The sequence below is a fragment of the Antennarius striatus genome, chromosome 8, assembly GCF_040054535.1.
Source record: "Antennarius striatus isolate MH-2024 chromosome 8, ASM4005453v1, whole genome shotgun sequence".
NCBI lineage: Eukaryota > Metazoa > Chordata > Actinopteri > Lophiiformes > Antennariidae > Antennarius > Antennarius striatus.
This window is the reverse complement of record NC_090783.1, coordinates 23,371,705-23,390,916: the sequence shown is the minus strand read 5'-3', so window position 1 is coordinate 23,390,916 and position 19,212 is coordinate 23,371,705. Positions and strand designations below refer to the sequence as shown.

The 19,212-nt window shown below is 40.2% G+C and overlaps 2 protein-coding genes across 3 annotated transcripts; both read right to left on the bottom strand.

Annotated features, from left to right (window-relative positions):
- Positions 1–1,904: 1,904 nt before the first annotated feature.
- rhoh (ras homolog family member H) lies at positions 1,905–3,461 on the bottom strand. The gene has a single exon (XM_068322271.1). It carries the CDS (start codon positions 3,072–3,074, stop codon positions 2,487–2,489), a length of 588 nt encoding a protein of 195 aa, XP_068178372.1. The 5' UTR covers positions 3,075–3,461; the 3' UTR covers positions 1,905–2,486.
- A 1,971-nt stretch (positions 3,462–5,432) lies between these two features.
- n4bp2 (NEDD4 binding protein 2) lies at positions 5,433–19,026 on the bottom strand. 2 transcript variants are annotated; one of them, XM_068322228.1, is made up of 16 exons: positions 18,612–19,026; positions 16,251–17,199; positions 15,252–15,376; positions 14,945–15,033; positions 14,707–14,783; positions 14,177–14,317; positions 10,833–13,273; positions 10,037–10,122; positions 9,596–9,641; positions 9,142–9,362; positions 8,914–9,038; positions 8,603–8,729; positions 7,846–8,022; positions 7,565–7,733; positions 7,241–7,364; positions 5,433–7,155 (listed from the first exon to the last, which is right to left on the bottom strand). In XM_068322228.1, exons 1-16 carry the CDS (start codon positions 18,862–18,864, stop codon positions 7,110–7,112), a joined length of 5,196 nt encoding a protein of 1,731 aa, XP_068178329.1. In that variant the 5' UTR covers positions 18,865–19,026; the 3' UTR covers positions 5,433–7,109. The 2 variants fall into 2 exon arrangements, with proteins under 2 accessions (XP_068178329.1, XP_068178330.1); XM_068322229.1 differs by having other exon boundaries at positions 18,691–18,812.
- Between the last annotated feature and the right edge of the window lie 186 nt (positions 19,027–19,212).

The following is a 19,212-nucleotide window of genomic DNA, read 5'->3' as shown; positions in this document are numbered from 1 at the left end:
ATTGACTCGGGGGGCTGAATACTTTAGCAAACTTTACTTTTCAGTTTTTTAGTTGTAAAAAGATTTTTTAAATCATGTATAATTTTCTTTCTACTGCACAATTGTGTGCAGGTCTTTCACATAAAATTCCAATAAAATATACTTGTTTGTGGTCGTAACGTGACAAAATGTGGAAAAGTTCAAGGGGGCTGAATACTTTTGCAAGCTGCTGTATGCAGAATGACTCCTTTCAAAAAAAATTCATGATTAAATCGAAGCATGTATACCTATTGATGCGTGTACACTGCACATTCATTTTGCAGCTGGTAAAACAAACACGTGTTTTAATTTAAAGTCAATGAACATCTATTAAAAGAGCAATAAAATGTTTTCCTACACTAAAATGAGAATAAAAAACCCAAACCCAAATATGAATGAAAATTGGAATGGGAATGAGAATGTACATTATTGGTGTTACAGTATAATGTCATTTTGAATTAGAAATGCAAAAAAACTGCATAAGTTACCGCAAACGTAATGAAGTTATGTGTAAATTTTCCTTCTGAAGTGTACTACAGTACAGAAGAACTACCTAGGAAATACATGATTGACTTGTCACAGAAAAATAACATTATACATCATATGGAAATGAGCCAGTATGTCCCAGAAACCTTAAGGAACAACAACCAAAACAAAACAGCTCTAACTAATAACATATCATTATATATATAATAATATATATATAAAACGAACATATTGATAACATACTATTACTGTATATATTTAATAATATGTTATTATTTAGAGTTGTTTTCCTCTGCTACGACATGTCAAAATATCGGCTGTGAAAACAATGTGTTCCAGCAGATTCTAACACAAGAAGTGGATTCTTTGTGTATTTGTGTGTATACAGGCAGAGACGAAGAAGGAAAGACGCATAGTCTGAGGAATGTGGCGTTGTGGTGGTTGTGGGAGAGCAAGCACAGGGATAGATGGGAGGTGTGAACATAGCAGGCAGTAAAACACACTCAAAGCCATGTTTTAACATCAGTAGTAAACCAAATATCAGACGGTATTTAATGAACAATTCAATTCAAATAAATAAACCAGACTTTGCTTAATTTGAACAGATATATAGGTTTACGGTCATATCTGTGACCTCGACTATATCACCTTACATCCCCATCTCTTATTTATGAGTGTATGCATTGTAAAGGTCACTATGCATCATTACACCAGCTATGCATTGTTCTCATTGGCCAAGCTTTCTCTTGCATTTTCCACCATCTAATTCTATGAAACAAAATCTGACCTGTTATTTCAGAGATGTTCATGTTTCCCCTTACACTTATTAGTTTGAATATCTAATGTAATGTTTATTTAAATACAGACTGAATGTAATCTTGATAATACTTCTTTGACAGTGACCATTATAAAAATATATTTACAGGGCAGACTGGCTGTTCAAATACTTATACATATCATATACAGTACATGTACTATACATGTACATATCAATGGTATCGTTTAATGTTATACACAAAGTACACAAACAGTGAGTGTTAACATTAAATGTACTGATTTGAAAAATGTCTTAGAATACATAATACTTCTTTATAATGGATGCACGTTAATGCTCAGATTAATGCTCAAATGTAATGAAGACTCGCTCCGAGAACAAATGTTACAATTTGCTACCAAGATGAGAAAACAGCTGTCATCTGGTGGTGGGGAGGGCCACAGCGAATGAATGAATGAGTGAATGAATGAATGAATGATTCTTAGATGTAATTTTCCAGTTTTAGATCTACAATATTGAAATAAAACAACCATATGTCAAAGTGTTTTATACTGAGGTTTTATTTCAAGGAAAGGTAATTTGTTGTTTTAATAAAAAGTAATATTTGAAATTCACAGGCAATTTCTTAATATTATTCTTACATTTGTAACTATAATGTACTATCAATTCACAAAATATCAAGTAATACGTGACATATGGGGGGGGGTCAATCACATTTGAAGTGTGAAAAATGTCTTCTGAAGTCTGATCTTCTTTCAGCAGGTGTGTTTTTCTGTCTTTGACCCATCCATAAATCTGTCATTTGTTATCCTCGCTACAGAAATAAGAGATGCGATTTGCTCCAAGAAATAAGTTCCGATATGAAATTTAAAAAAAAAATCCTATTACTGCAAAAGTCCTTCACATAGTATTTACAGTATGAAACAGAAATTTTCATTTGCCCCCTTTGAAATGAAGAATTATGTAAGGTAACTCTTTTGTCACATGTCTCCAAGCAAATGATTCAAAACTAGAATTTCCATGATGGTCTCTTGCGGTCATGACTACTTCAACTTACTGTCAGCTTTAAACTTGGTGCTAAGATTAAGAGTGTTGAGAGCTGAACACCTTGGTCTTGTAAAAAAGAAAAAAGCACTCTGTGTTGATGAATATAACTTGAATCTTTACACCTTAATGACTTTCAACAGCATTGGTGAAGCGAAAAAGGTCAAAACACCTTGCACTGATTTATGCTGAACATTCGCCTCCTGGCGTGTTTCTTGGTCTGGTTTACAGCCGTCCTCACCGCGTACTCGAACACCTGCTGCACCCCTCGATTGCTTAATGAGGAACACTCTAGATAGCCCTTAGCGTGGACTTCACGAGCCACCCGTCGTCCCTCAGCCGCAGGTATGCAGCACCCCCGATACGCCCCCATCTCCCGTAGATCCGTCTGAGTGGCCACGACCAACACCGGCACCTTGGGCAAGTTCTCTCGAACTTCGGCGATCCACTTGCTCTGGATGCTGGCCAATGAGGTTGGGTTGGCCACGGAGTAACACATGAGGACCACGTCGGCGTGCTGGTAGGATCTCGGCCGGATCCGTCTGAAATTATCACTCCCCGCCGTGTCCCACAGGCCGAGGCTAATCTGTATGCCGTCCATGTAGACTTCCACTCCTGTATTTTCAAACACGGTGGGTTTGTACGAGTCTGGAAAGGTCTCTGAGGTGAAGCGGACCAACAGGGCGGTCTTACCCACGGCGCTGTCCCCAACCAGGACGCATTTCACCGACATTTCTCTCACACTGTTCATGGTCGTCTCACTGTTAGAGCAGTCATTCAAACTGATCAACTGTAAGGTCTTGAAGTCTTTACATGTCTCTAATATAAAATATGTGGGAAGTTCCTCATAAATGATTCACGTCATGTGCTTTAGTTTGTTCAGGATCATCTCACATCAGCTTGGTCTCTTTCAGCACATCCCAGTTCTGGTCTATCTCTACGATGATCTGGAGGGATGTTATCATCACCACTTTGGAGAGGAGAAAGAAAGAGATGAAGAGACAAACAGGTCTGTAAGAAAGGACTACAAGTTGCTTGTTTGACCTTAGTTACATGTTTCTGTAGCTGATGGGTTCTTCTCCCCCGATAGTTTTAATACAAATTTAAAAGGTGCTTTTATGCATGCTGTAGATGTCATTAACTATATTTTTTGGAATAAGTTCATCACATCATCTGCATTTTACACGGAAAAGTTAACTTTTGCAGAATTGAAAGCGGATTTAAGTAGTGATTAAGTACGGAAGTAAAGATGTGTGTGTCTGAGTGTGACGATCCAGACATCTTTAGCAGAAATTCATATGTGTGTGTACTATATCAAGCATATTAACTGTTTGTCTCAAAGTAATCTTAGTAACTGTCCAGATTCCACCCAAAGATGAACATGTTATTGAAGATTTAAATGTAAATATTGTAAATAAACAGTGGGATTATAAATGTCGGAACAAAGTTTGACATATGCGGTATACTGAAGCAGAAGAGTTAAGAAGCTATAACTTTAAAACCACTCATCAAAATCATCAATGGAGAGACGTACATGTAAAAATGGGATTAATTTAATTTGTTGGTTCCACAACTCAACTTTATAAATCATCACACTGAAAAAAGCCTTCACATTTGCAGTGCTGAAAGTGATAGTGAAAATAATTTCACTATATATTCATATTAATATAATATAATATAATAAATATAATATAATATAATATAATATCTCTTCTTACTTCATAAATGTTATTTTAAACACTTAATATCTTTGGCCTGTGAAGCCTCTGAATCACTCCAAGCATTTCATTCGATTATTCTGAAGTTTAAACAGGTTTATATTTTTACCGTCATACAGACTTATTGGTTTTCCAAATACAACAGAATGCAATATGAAAGCCTCTTCAAGACACAGTAAAAGAAGAAATAGAATAAATTTATTACCATTCTTGTCACTCCTGTCGATCTTTGACGGGCGGATGTTCGCTGTCGAATGCGTAAAAACTAAAACCTTCACACCTCGACATGAGGATTTATAAATTCAAAAAAATTATATCTTCAAATGAAAAAGATTAACAGACGCGCAGGTGAGATTATTTGGAAACTTGTTCAATGGGGGTGAAAAGTGGTTTATGTCGAGGAAGGATGTGCAAGATGAGGGAAAAGAAGCGCATCCGCTCGTCCGGAGGTGTGACTTCTACCGTCCGCCTCCCCCCACGGCTCAGCGGCGGGGTGTTGGTTTCTCCTGACATACTGGATTTAAAAAAACAATTTTTTAAGGACATTTTTAAGCCATAAACGGTACGAAGAGGACATATCAGCATCACCCAGATTCGAAACTGTTCCGTTCTCAAAAAAAAATTGCGTAAAGACTGCGTAAAACCCATTTTACGCACAACAAAAGTTTCCACATGTCTCACAATGCAGGACTGGACGGAAAAAGTGTGGTTGGCTTCCAGTGTGTAAGTGTGTGTCATCTGGGAAAGTGTGAAAATGGATCAGGAGAAAAGTGTACAAGACCTCTGCTCCATCCATCCATCCATCCATCCGGGTCTCCTGGAGACTATCCCAGCTGTCTATGGGCAAGAGGAGGACTACACCCTGGATGAGACGCCAGCTCACGTCGGGCCCAGATAAAAAAGATAAACAACCACGCATGTGCAAACTCACGCCTACAGACTATTTGGTGAGATGAAGTCACCTACCTGCTTGGTTTTGGAGAAGGGAAGAAGCCGGAGAACCCATGGAGAACCCACACCGAAAGGAATCGAACCCACAACCTTCTTGCTGTGAAGCAACAGTACCACCCACTTCACATCTTTATGATGACAGTATTTTCCGCACTATAAGGCGCACCTAAAAGCCTTTTAATTTTCTCAAAAACCAACAATACACTTTATAATCCAGCGTGCCTTATATATGGAAAAAGGTTTAAAATAGGCCATCCACTGAAGGTGCGCTTTATAATCCAGAAAATACTGTACTAGATTATATCTGTCATGTCAGGAAAAGAATTGTATTATGGGTGATGTAGTAGAAAAGATATTAGATGTTTTTGAATGTCAGGACAGCACAGTGAGCTGAAGCAGTAGGATATATAAGGTTCATACACAAACTCAAGACATTTTTAAAAGGGTCCATTTTATTAGAAAATTTGCTAGAGTGACTTTTACCATCGGAAAGTAAGGGATATATTGTTCCTCCTTAATTCCAAACGAATATCTTAATCAGAGCCAGAACATAAACATAAAAAAAGTGAATTATGTACATTTATCAGGTGACACAACTGTAGTACACATTATTTTACACAAACAATAATTAGTGTGTTCTAGATCACAATTAATCCCCGTAGTGATACTCCCCCCTACCACCTCCTGACATCTTTCTGTGACAGGGTTCTCCTCTTCAGTCTGTACACGCACTTCATCCGCCATGAAACCTCAGGGTCGCTCTACCTCACAAGCAGCTCTAAAGCTGTTTCCAGTGAGAAATGATTAAATATGGCTTTATCCAGACTTACTGTTTACGCTTATAGGCTGAACAGCCTACAAGCGTATGGCACAAACATTACTGTTTGCAGGACATAAAAAAACACTGATTTACAGAAAATATAATTGTAAGACCATGTTTTACGAATTATAATGTAGAGTTCTTTCAGCATCATTACCAATTTTATAAAATGTACAATATGCAAAGCATGAAAAGAAGAACTGCACATTGCCCATACAAAATGTCTTAAGCCCTAAATATAAATAATTTTATTATATAATACACATTCTCTGTAAAAGCATTCAAAAATACAAAGTCCTCTTTATAATTGTACAAATAACAACATGTACACTCTGTAAAAGATTAACTGTGAAAACTATTACACAACCAGGAAAGCAGAGGCAATTTGACACCTAAAAAAATGTAGATTAACAGCTTCAAAAAGCAGCGCCATGGTTGAAAAATGAAAACAATATTATTGAATTTGTTTCCTGAGTTTACATGTCAATAGAGGTGTTTTTAATGACTTTTTAAAAGAACTCATTATGTCTTTCCAAAAAGCTTATAGTATCCACAGTAAGAGAAACTGAACATTGTATTTCTGGGGCTACAATATGAAGAACATACAAAGATCGGATATTTCTTGTTATGTTTTTTTGATGGTTATCGTGTTCTGTGTATAAAGGACAAGTTGACGAGGTTTAAAGCTCACTCACAGTACACTTATTTGATGAAATTACATCTACACATGCCTGTGTGGCAACCAATACATTATCCTGTTCATCGTAATCTTAAAATATTAGCCTACATGTCCAAATCCTACCCTCTCTCCTAATTAACCCTTTATTATTTGTTGTTATTATCTGGAGATGCACTTATCATATTTTATAAGAATCTTTTTGTCATTCAAAACACGGGGGGGGGTTATTAATCTTTAAAAAGGCATAAAGACAATTGTAAAGCCAAAAAAAACAATATAAAACATTTTTTGTTTGTAAAATGTACCCTTTTCATGTTTCCGCCCACTGCAGTTTCTTTTCATACACTCAAAAAAGAAAAGAAAAATCCTTAGATGAGATCTGAATCAATATGAAGAACTAAAACAATCATAAATTTAAGTTTTAGAAACTTAATTTCTAGAAACAATTTTTATGATGGACAAAAAAAAGATTTTGACTGACAGATACTGGTAAGAAGTGTACCGTTACTGTTTCTATTGTGATAATTATATAAGCAGAGGTAGAGAGTGTGTGTGTGTGTGTGTGTGTGTGTGTGTGTGTGTGTGTGTTGTCCACGAAGCAGCTTAAGTTCATTCTTCTCACTTCAAGCAGACTAACACCAGACCTGGCTTTGGCTCGGTGAACCTGACAGATGAAGACAGGTGAAAAAAGGTGGGTGAGGTTGTCGTGCATGCGGTGTTTTGCATATTAAGTGTGAATAGATATATACCTGTACTGTCTGTTGGTTAGGTAGTCTATGACGGCGGGGCGGATGCGAGCCACGCCCCCTTGGCTGTGGTTCCCTCTTCCTGTGATGACAGAGAGCTGAGGTCGACACAAACCCCGCTCACAGTCTGCATAGACAGAAGTGAACAGACAACAAAGCACAAAGTTCAGAAAACAGTGAAACGGAGTGCAGCGACGGCGCCGCAACGCTCGTCTGCAAACCCACCGAAGAGCTACGGAAGAAAAACCAACCCATCACCTGTAAATATCTACAAAAACCACAACACATTGAGCTAATATATATTCTCTCGTATACATTGGTCTTTACCTGTGGTTTTATCATGTAACACCTGGGCAAGATGCTCCAAGGCCTCATTAACATGCAGCCCATGGAGGTCCAGGATGTTATTTGGCAGCAGTGATGAGTTGACCCTCTCAAATATTTGAACTGCTGCACGGTGATTGGCTTCACACATCCGCTTACCGTGCAGGTGTCCCTGTGGAACGATACAATAAAATTGATCTGCTGTAAATATTCTAACACCCACATCCCAATAGAAAGACATTTGAAAAGTACTTCACAGTGTTACAGTCAAACTTTCAATTCACCTGCTGTGCGTAAAATGACGCTACTTGTTTCCGTCCTTGCTTGAAGGCCTCTGCAGCCTTGGACAAGCTCTCAAACTGTCGGCGTCTCTGCAGGCTGGCTTCAGCCCTGAAGTCGTCGTACTGCGGGTCCTCTGTGTCCTGATAGACGGGGGCAGCCGACTCAGGGTGTTTCTGCTTCTGACAAATTAAGAAGATACAGAGTGATTGTTAATAATTACTCATTTAAAGTTAGACAAAGTGTATTATTTTTTGGATTATAAGGCGCACCTTCAATGAATGGCATATTTTAAAACTTTTTTCATACAGTATATAAGACCCACTGGATTATAAGGTGCATTGTTAGTGAGAAAATATTGTAATCAGTAAAATGTGTAGTTGTACAATAGGTTAAAGATACTCAAGTTTCAGCAATATTGAAGTAGCTGCACTTCCCATTTTAGATTACTGTAGTATATTTAACTCTCTTATCAGATAGTTATAAAAGTGAAGGAAAAAGCTCTGGTGTTATTTGGGACAAATAAAAGAATGCTTGAATCCCAAAGTACTTGGCACTAGATTACAGAATTTTCCGCACTATAAGGCGCACCTAAAAGCCTTTAATTTTCTCAAAAACCAACAATGCACCTTATAATCCAGTGCGTTTTATTTATGAAAAAACATTTTAGAATAGGCCATTCATTGAAGGTGAGCCTTATAGTCCAAGTGCGTCTTATGCTGTAGAAAATACTGTATTTTGAAGCTGCGTTTTCTTTGTGACCTTTGCTCTTTCCTTGCTTGCCGGTCTGTGGGGATCTGACCGAGGTGCCTCTGGCGCCACCACCGTCTTGACGGGCTCCTCGATCAGCAGAGAGCGAAGAAAAAGCTCCGTCTGGCTGAGGTTGTAACTATAAAACCCAGAGAAATGTCTTAGGATAAAGTACATAAGCTCAGTCAAGACACAAAAATTTATTTCTCTAACGTTTAAAAATAGAAAAACAAATCTTTGAAGTGTTGAATTTCTTATTTCAAATGAACTACTTTCAGTCGGTTGAAATGTTTATGAATGCAGTTTAACAGTTGTTTTCTCACTTGTGGTCTCTGAAGATGTCTTGAAGGAAATGCCTGTCGATGCTGGGAAAGAGTGAGTACAACTGGTTTTCCTTCAGCTGGGTGGCTCCATTACGATGGTCAAGATCTACGCGACTGAGTCTCATCTGAAAGAAGAGTTGAAAAGTAGTCAGAGCAACCAGGAAATAATCATGACGATAATTAAAGACGCTTTGCTGAAAAAGAAGTAGACCTGCTTGTGTGTGTTACCTTTGCCATGTTCTCCTGCAAAGCCTGCTCCTCCTTCATGATGTCTCTGAGGGAGATGTGTGGCTGGGAAACGTTCCAGTGGTTCATGAATGGCATCAGACCGCTGGCGTCTGGTTGGATATCGTTTGATGCATAGCCGTCTGCGTTTTGGTAAGGTGCTGACTGCGTGTAGTCTTGTGCTCCAGGTTTGGTCATTTGTAACTCACCCGAGTTCCCTGAGCCTATAGATGGAAATGATGACAGTTAATGTACTTTTTTTCCTCATTATTTGAAATTTTCATGAGTCTATCTGGTTGTGTAATACATGTCCTGTAGTGTCAAGGTGTTTTTCTTCCTGTATTTGTTTGCTTTCACTGATAATCTGCTCAGCTGTCTTATGGAATGTGTGAATTCAGAAGTGTGTGAATGTATAACAGCCTCCAGGGTCAATAAAATATGTCAGTAAGTTACTTACTTTCCTGAAGCAAATGAAAAGAAAGCGTTGCTTGTCGCTGCTTTTCCTGCAAGCAAAGCAGAAACATGACATGGTACTTTAATTGGAATAAATTTGGGACTAAAAGTGTTATTGTCTGTTGCTTAAAACATTATCATTGATTTGAAGTAGTGTTTTTTGGCTACTTGATGAATATGATGCTAATATTGAATCTACCTTTTTAATTGTTTTTCATAAATGCCAGAGGGAACCATCTGGTTCACAAGCTTCTAAAAACTCCCCAGGGTTCACTAACTACTCTCTGGTTGTGCTGTAGCCGCCAAATAAATGAGCTAAAACCACTTAGCAGGCTTTGTAACGCCAAGGGTGGCAGATTATGGTTTTTATTCTGTCCCAGTTTGCGACGCTGCAGTTTACTATTATAATAGATAATGAAGCTGGTGGCAGCTTTAAAGAACTCACCTGAATGGTTTCCTTCCACTTCTGGTGGAGCAGTTTAGCCACGTTCAAATCCATCTGGACTGCATACTCATCAGCGGAGCATGCACCTGAATGTTGTGGACCAGAAAGAACACATAAAAAAAACCCACAGAGATGTGTGCAGGTGATCAGAGATGAGAAAGATTTTTTTTTTACTAAATTATGGTGTTTTTAAACTTCATTCTACACAAAAGTACTTATATTATTTTTGGTAGGGTAGAACACTCTGAATGGCTTCAAGAACAGATTGACAAAACTACAGTATTTTCCGCACCTAAAAGCCTATAATTTTCTCAAAAACTGACAGTGCACCTTATAATCCAGCACGCCTTATATATGGAAAAATGTTTTAGAATAGGCCATTCATTGAAGGTGCGCCTTATAGTCCAGTGCGCCTTATAGTACGGAAAATGGTTAAATATTGTAAATATAAACACATTTGACTCATAGGGGATGAGACAAGATTACATGAGGCAAACTCTGTTTGAGCATCCGTTGTTTGATTCCTGATACCTGAAGGTAGACTTATTTGTTGAGGTACATACGCCATCAACGGTGACTAAACCGTCCATACTGAATTGAGTGCTTGTTGCTTATTTTAATATATTTGGGTTTTAAAAATTATTTTTCATGATTTTAGATAAAAAATACTGGAAGGATTTCCACAGAACACATGGTATACTGTCTGCTGGGTAAAAAACCTTGGACAAATGACACTGATGATGCTACGTTAGAAGCTGAGAGGTATTTTTCAGTGACTCATGTGGGTTATTTTTACCTGGGTCAACGCCAACAGGACCAAACAGTTCGGTTAGCTGTAACGCTACTTCAGTGGATAGTTTCAGCTCCACACTCTGAATGTCCAGGTGTAGAAACCTTCTCTCCTTCATCTGCCTCCTTTCAGTCTTCTCTTGCTCCTGCTGTTGTTCTTCTCTCTCTATCCTGTCTAGTTCAGCCTGCAGGAGCCGGTGGGCCTCATCGGTGCTGGCGATATCCTCGATCTTCACGCTTAAGTCCTCATCAAAAGTACCGCCTTCTTGGTCATCCTCTAATGCCACTTTTTGTTCAATGACGTTGTTTGTTGCTCCATTGTTGATGGCGTGAGAAAAATTCATTTCTGTTTGAGATGACCCTTGCAAATGTGAAGTTGTATCAAAACTTTGCACGTCAGCATTGCTGGAGTTGTCATTCAAAACTTCTGAAGTCTTAAAGGTTGACCCCTGAGACCCCTCCTCAGCGTGATACTTGAACACATCATGACGTATCCCAGTTTCTATGGGGTGGTCAGAACCTCCACACAAACCAGATGCGCTCTGGTCTGCTTCATTCACTGCATCCTCCTTGTCGACTTTCTCCGTGTCCTCTTTGAAGAACCTCTCCCCAGAATCAAGCAGCAGGTTAGTGGTCCATTCTAGGTCCTGATGGCATTTATCATACAGATCTTCCAACGTATCAAAACTAACCAGCTTAAAATGACGGCTGAGAATGCAAAGACTCTCAAGTCGGTCTTGAGTCCCGAGCTCCCAGTCTTCCACCTGCGTGCTTTTCTCATGCACCACATAGTAGGGCACCTCCCTGTGGATGGAGGAATCCACTGCGACTTGTGCAGAATTTACTGAGAGCGACCCCGGTACGAATCGAGAAGAATCGCCAGACAGGACTGCGATGCCGCTAGGCTGACAACACGCAGCGTTAAAGGTTTCCTCAGTGCTCCCCTGATGATTCAGACGCCAAAGAAGAGCAAAGTCTTGAGGTTCCGTCTGCGTGAAGCAGCCTGCGTCTGCTACAGGAAACAGAGAAGGCGGCTGCGCCTCAGACTCACACTCGGGAAAGAAATGAAGGTCTTGCGTAAGGCATTCAAGATTAGATTTAGAGTCAACATCTAGTATAAAGCTGTGATCATTTCGAACAGCGCCATCAGGGGTATTTTCTGGAGAAGAAAGACAGTTCTGAGTGAAGGTGAGGGCCAGTTTACAGTGTTTCCCTGACCTACGACCTTGACGCTGCTTTCTCTCCTGACTGCCTCCACTGCGTTCTGCTTCCACAGTCCCTTCAGACACAGGACAGGATTCACCAACATAACTCACAGTAGACTCAAATGTACTATTATGGTTTGCATTTGTCTCTACTGGTGAATCAGCGATTAGAGATGAGAGAGGAATTGCTACCAAAGATGCTGTATCTCTGCTTGCATCATCATTTTCTCCTCTGTCACGGTTTTCGGTTAGAGGCCCCTCCCAGAGATCAACTCCAGACTGACTAACCTGAGCTGTCTTCCAGTTTAACACGCAGTCGGGCAATTCACTTCTGCTGCCGTTGTTGTTAAATCTGTCCATATTTTGTTCTGTCTCGTCACTGCTTGATGTACTGCGACAGGATTCCATAAATGTGCAACCTGCTTCTTCTTCTTTCTCAAATTCTCCTCCAGAACTCAGGGAGGACGAAGGGGAAGAGTCTGTTTGAAACTTGGTTTCGCCCGTCTGAATGAGATCAAGAAGCTTCTGAAACTCTGTGGGGCCTGACTGCACTTTTGTTTCTTTAGCTTCTTGAGAGACTTTGTCTTCATCTCCACGTCTTTCTTTAAGCCTTTCTCTCCTCCTCACCTGACGCTGCTCAAGCGAGGGCCGATCTGCAATCTGAGAGGGCCAATCTCCAACAAAATCCATCACCTCAAGTGTTCCTTTCTCTTCACCGTCCCTCATCATCTCAACAGTGTCTGCTTCTTCTTTGTTTGTCATTTTTTTCTCCCTGGCGTCTTCTGACTGGTTGGTATCTTTCACCAGATCAACAGGCTCCAACTTATCAAACCCAGACATCCTACTTGGGCTTTCTCTAGACTCAGAGAACGTCATAGTCAACTCATCTCCACAATGATCTTCATTCATCACCGATTCCACAATACAATCAGGAATTCTCTGATCTCCAATTGGATGAGTGTGCTGTAATTGGGCATCCAACTCCAAATCTAATTCCCCCATATTTGTGTTATTGTCCCCATCAGACATTTCAGGGTTTTCTGCAGGTCTTTTAGTAGGATGCATATCAAGACATTCTGTAGATTTATGGGTATTATCCTCTGGTATTTCTGCTCCACTAGAATGACTGATAGATGACACATCGGGGAAGGAGGAACACAGTTGCGGTTGGGATTTTGTACAGTCCTCTGTTGACTTAGGCGGCCCTATGAGGTCAGGACAAGGTGCGTCAGAAGATGCCAACCTAAAGAAAACAGGAAAGATGTGAAGATTTGTATCAACATGACAAATGATTGGCAGAGGAAACAAACTACTCTTAAAAGTTCATTACATCCTAATGCATCCTAAGCGGGATGTAATGGTGTTCGTTCGTCCACCATTGGAGATAGGAAGATGAAAGAAAAAGCGCATCACTCCGGAAGCAAAGGGGATAAAAATGAGATGATGACCTTGAGGACAACTAGGTCAAGGTCAAATTTCAAGCAGTCAGGTGATACCGTGCGCGCATTCTATTGGCTGACGACATCCTGAAGTGCGCTACGTTCCGTGAGTCTCGGACTTCTGTGAGACACAAAAGTGCTTTAAACAGCCTATCAGTGTTTTAGAGGGGTTAACAGATAGAAGGTGGTTTAACATCAGTAAGGGGAGGGTTCATAAATGTTTAAATTACCGTAAATAATAAGATAAATAGTTTTTCGCTCTATCGCGGAATTGGTTAATCGCGTGTGGTTCCTGGAACGCGTTAACCACGAGGTACACATCTCTGAGACCTGATGAGATATAATCACAAAACAAAAAGCAACATTTTCAGGAAACCAGAGGCACAAAAACGTGTAGGTCAGGGTAAAATGTTGAATTCAGGGGTGTCACGGGATGTTTCAGTCTCTGGCTGCCTTGTTTTTCCATTGATTTTAAGTAAAAAATTATTAATATTGTGCATCCCAATTCCACTTAATTTCAGCTGCGAAATTAGTTTTTGTTTCAACTCAACCTTGTCCATACATCAACATGTCATGAGACACTTACAACTAAGTCAACTGCTGCATTCAAATGGACAAATTCACATTTTTCTCCAAGTCGAAACAAAGTTGTTTTTATCTAAATACAACACGCCACATATAGATTGTAGCAGATCAGCAACACTCACGGTGGGTTTCTGTCGTCGGGAGTAAGGTTCTTTTTAAACTCAGGCATCTGTGAACCCATGATGGACTGCACTGTGACAAAGCGCTCAAATCCATTAAGCATGTATCTGATTTTTTCCAGTGGTACATTGTGTGAAGTACGTCTGCAAATATATAGAAGACATACTGTACATGAACAAACAGATACAAGACAAAAAAATTCTCTCGCAAACAAAGATGAGTGTATTTACTGCATGCCTACAGGCCCCTTGTGTGTGTGCCTGGTTGTTTCAGGGCCTTGTACAAAAAACATATATGCATGATTAGTAACCACAAGTGAAAACATAACAATTTCCCTACGGGGATCAGTAAAGTGTACTTCTTCTTCTTCATGTACTGTTTTACTGCCGTCACACTTCCCTCACCCATGGCCTGAACAAGTTGAAAACTCTTTTGTATGAAATTGGCTCCAAGTACAATTTCTTTTCAATAAATATTCAACCATCAGTTTACTCTAAAAAGGAATTTTAATGTTTTACTCAATCTGTCTCACCTCTCCAGTTCTCTGGGCTTGTTCTTCCACCAGGTGTCCGGTTCTCTGAACAATATCTTGTATCCATGTTTTAATGCCTAAGACAGACCGGTGACAAAAAGGGACTCAAACTTAACCCATTTTCAATTTAGTGAACTGAGTTACTGACAAACAAACGTATTCTACTGCTACAAATAAATCTGTTCGCCACGTTTGATCTGTTTCCATATTACCTTGTACCACATGCAAGCTGACTGACCTGCGCGACGTAGGGTCTCATCTCCCAGCCCTGCATGTTAGTGTTGTCAATGATGACGGGGCTAACTCCTTTTTCAAACGCCTCTTTGGCTTCATATTAAATTTGGTCCAAGAGAGAAAGAGCAAGAAAAAACCCAAACTGTTATTACAATCGAGCTACAGAGAAAACTAATAATAAGAAAAACACTCAAACAAAAACAATGGTAATCAATTACATATCTAAAAATCCATTCAGGTTTGACAAGAACATTTGACGAGAGAGAGCACGTCGTTAGTTCTAATCAAAAAACTGAGTGAGTGTTGTTTACCTCGTTTGTGGTTCCATTCGTGAGCCTCCCCAACAGCAGACGGGTCGTACTGATATTCTCCACGGCGAAAGAAAAAGTCATCGGTGGAAAGTCGAACGCCACCTGGGTTATGCTCGACTAGGGCTCTGCATGCACACACACACACACACACACACACACACACATACATAAAACTTACAGTGTAGTAAAACTCAAAAAGTCTATCACTCTTTAGAAACTGCAGCTTTTACTATTTTTAACTCCATCTCTATGTTTTGATAAAAATCCTGTTTGTTCCAAGGTTGTGGTTAATCATTCCATCAATGATTAATATTTACTCACTTGGATGCTGTTGGACAGATATTTCTTTAGCAACAAATGATTTAAAAAGAGATAAAAGCACTATTATATAAGACGCACTAGATTATAAAGTGCATCTGATTATAAGGTGCAACTTCAACACATGTACCTTGTATATGTAATTCAAGGTATATGTAATACCTTGAATTACATATACAGTAATTACTGGTATAATCATTATGTTATCACCATATCATAACATAACATGTTAGCAACATTTTTTCCTCAACAACAAGAATTTATATTGCAGTTTCTTAAACAATACAGGGAAGACAAGAAGAAGCATAAATGTTATAAAACAACAAAAACGCACAGAAAAATTAAGTGATTTTAGGTGGAGTTTTTAAAGATGTGCACCCATTTGGCTGCTCTTTCCACTTCATGAGAAGCTGTTTCAGTTATTTCATCAACAACAAAAGCATCACCAGTTTACATTTTCAGGACTGATCAGTCTGTATTTTAAGACCCTGAGATGGTTTGCAGTGGTAAGAAGGGCAAGATGGCATGTTTTTATGTCAGAAATTTGCATTTTCAGGTATCACTGGGAATGCAATCTCCCTTTTTTTGTGTGTCTTTACAAGCGATGCAACAACAAACGTAGACCTCTGTATTGTACATGTTCAAAGACAGTGCAGTGTGAGAGTAGATCAATATCTTTACCTTGCCATGGTTGACTTGCCAGACCCTGGAGCGCCACGTAGCAGCACAAGGACTTTCCCCTGCAGTCGAATCCTGTTGTACTGGGATGGAGTTTGAGGGGCTGACGAGGCCCAAGACTTTGGAATAGTGGCAAAAGGTTTGGCAGGTGCTTTACTGACAGCACCCTGACTCAACCAGTGAGGATGCCTGGGTTGTCCTGGCCAGCTGGAAGGTGGTTGAGCAACAGGAACAATAAATGCTGGCTGCTGGTTTTCCTGAACACAGGGCGTAAACACTGGTGCCTCCACGTTCCAGGGTGATGGCTCCTGATTCGATACATTCACCTTAGATCTCGCTCCCCTAACTCTCAGCTTAGAGGGCATAAACCCACCAGTGTCATCTGAAACAGCACATGACATCTCTTTCTTTTTATATACTTGGAAAGCTGAGGGATGCCCTGAAGATGTCAGATCAAAAGGAGGTTTTGGCCTGTCTGCAGGCATCTCTGTCACCAAATGTGTGAAATCGACCACCGTCTGCTGCTCATCAGAAGTCTTATCGTCCAAGGTGCTGAGCTGATCCAGCGGAGAGGAAACACCAGAAATGTGAAAAGGCCCTCTAGATCCAGGCTGCAAACTTGACTGGAGCAGCTCAGGAAGGACCTGCTGTGGGAACGGTGGTGGAGGGAAAGTGGATAAATATTGGCTGTTGTGGTGCACTTCCTTGGTTATTACTTCTAGCTCTTGATCAACAAGCAGGTCCAGCTCTTCTGTCAGGAAGCCGGCGGACGTAGGAGAGGAAGGCAGCTGTGGTGATCTAGACGAGCCTGAGTCCGGTCGTGATTCAGAGAGATGATGTGGGCCAAGCAGGGCGGCAGCAGTGTGCTCAAAGCCAGAGACCGGAGAACGGACAGGGTCTGCGACTTCAGCGGCCACAGACAACTCCAAGAGTGAATCCATTGCATTTTCAACTACATCAGAGAGAAAGTGTAGATACAAGGAAAAATAAAAGCTCAGGTTAGTCAAATCCAATACATTTTACATTTAAAATGAATGTTTGAATACTTGACTTAGTACGTGCATTAAAGAACTCACTGGAAACAATACATAAAGCCATATCATAAACATTTTATTAGCTCAACCAACCCAACAATTATTACAGTAACAAAAAACAACATATGTACAATGGATGCAATCTGTTTGCCCTACTTTTACAATTTGTTTTAAAGTGTTTTCAATAAGAGAAGTGAAGTTTAGAACTCATTTTAATTTTTGTTTAAGGGGAATTAGGTGCAACTCTGTTTCAAAAGAACTCCTCTGTAACCTTTGACCTTTATACCGTAAGCTTGGCACTGAGGCACTGAGTAGATAATGTCTAAGTCTCTCATGCAAAGACGAGTTTGTGATAATACAGCACACAAGGTTTAGTCACACTTAGCGAATTTTTGTGAGGAGACTTGACTCCGGAATTGTTCTTTTTTAGAGAAACAAACCAAATGCCTTTATCCAAGGAATGAACATTGGGGAGATGATGACACGTGTAAAAATGCCACAGCTATGACAACATGACCGGGACTGTAACATTTGCATGCTGGGGGCAGGACAGCATACACAAGTTGCCAGGGTGGTGAATACTCACCATTCCACAACTCTATGTCTATGCCAGCATTATGTAGCAAAAGAGGGGAAAAAACAACAGACTGCTTGTGCTCTGGCTAATCGTGTGTAATGTTCCAGAGTCAGGATGAATGCATCCGCTTGCTGCACCTCACAGACAGGTTCCAAACAGCCGAAGCTACAAAAGAAAAGGCAACTAGCATCCATGAACTGCTTGTATCTGGGCAAAAAGATAAGACATTAACTGAAGCCTTCTGGACTTTGAGCGCCGTTTGTTCTTTTGGTACACCAAGACTGTGCTGAAAGAACGCCAGTACTGGGCTCTTGCAGGTGCCCGGTTTATTATCAATTAGAATTACATCAATTTCCGCTTTGTCAGCAATGAGCTCCGATCTAAACCCCATTGAAAACATGTAGGATTGGTTCATTCAACAAGTGTTACACGCACACCATAGCCAATGAGGGCATCTCTGACTGAAGACTGTGCTCTCACATCCCAAAAGGATGTATCATCAACAGATTGCACCAGTCCAGGGAGAGCAGGATTGCTATTGTTATTAATAATTAATACTGAGGATATATTGGAAATATTTTTATGCCTCTTTACTGATTAAGCCAATTATTAAAACATAATGATGAAAACATTCATATTTTCATGTCAAGTTTTCAGCAGACATGAGCTAACCAGTTAACTGGATTACACAAGAACGAAACCAAGAGTCCCACTACAGGTCTGGATCACAGGGTTTCCGTGTAGTTCTGGTACCTTTGAAGTCACACTCGGACAGCACAATGTCTATAACTTCGGGCTCCAGGTGTGAGAACATCTCCTGCATGCTTTTCACCATTTTCTCTTTATCCGAGCTGGAAAGCGAGCTGCTGCCTGGAAAGTTGTTCGCCATGGCGCTGTCGAATCCCCCATGCAGTCGATTGCCTGAGTTGTAGCCGAGGCTCCCCTCTTCTGGCGGCCCAACGGGCGCTCTGGTCGGGCTGTAGCCGTTCTTCTTTCTCCGAGGCATTCCGCGGCCCTGGCGTCCCCGTCAGCCTCTCTCATGAGCGGGCTAAGGAGCAGAGAGGCTCCAGAGGTGAAAACATGTCGTTTCACTAACACTTATTGATATCGAAGAGCACGCCAAGTGGTGGAAACACACACCAAAGAAATAAACACCGTCGTGTCCGCCAGGAAGGTTAGCACCGGAAGTCAACACAATGACGTCAGTGTCGATTTCCGGTTCTAAGATTCAAATAATGGCTTCTGAAATCTGAACTGTTGCTTAGTTAATAAACCTAATTGCAATTTAACATTAAAACTAACTTTATTACCAATTGAACTAACTTGAAATAATATTTTTTATTGTGTTTTAAAT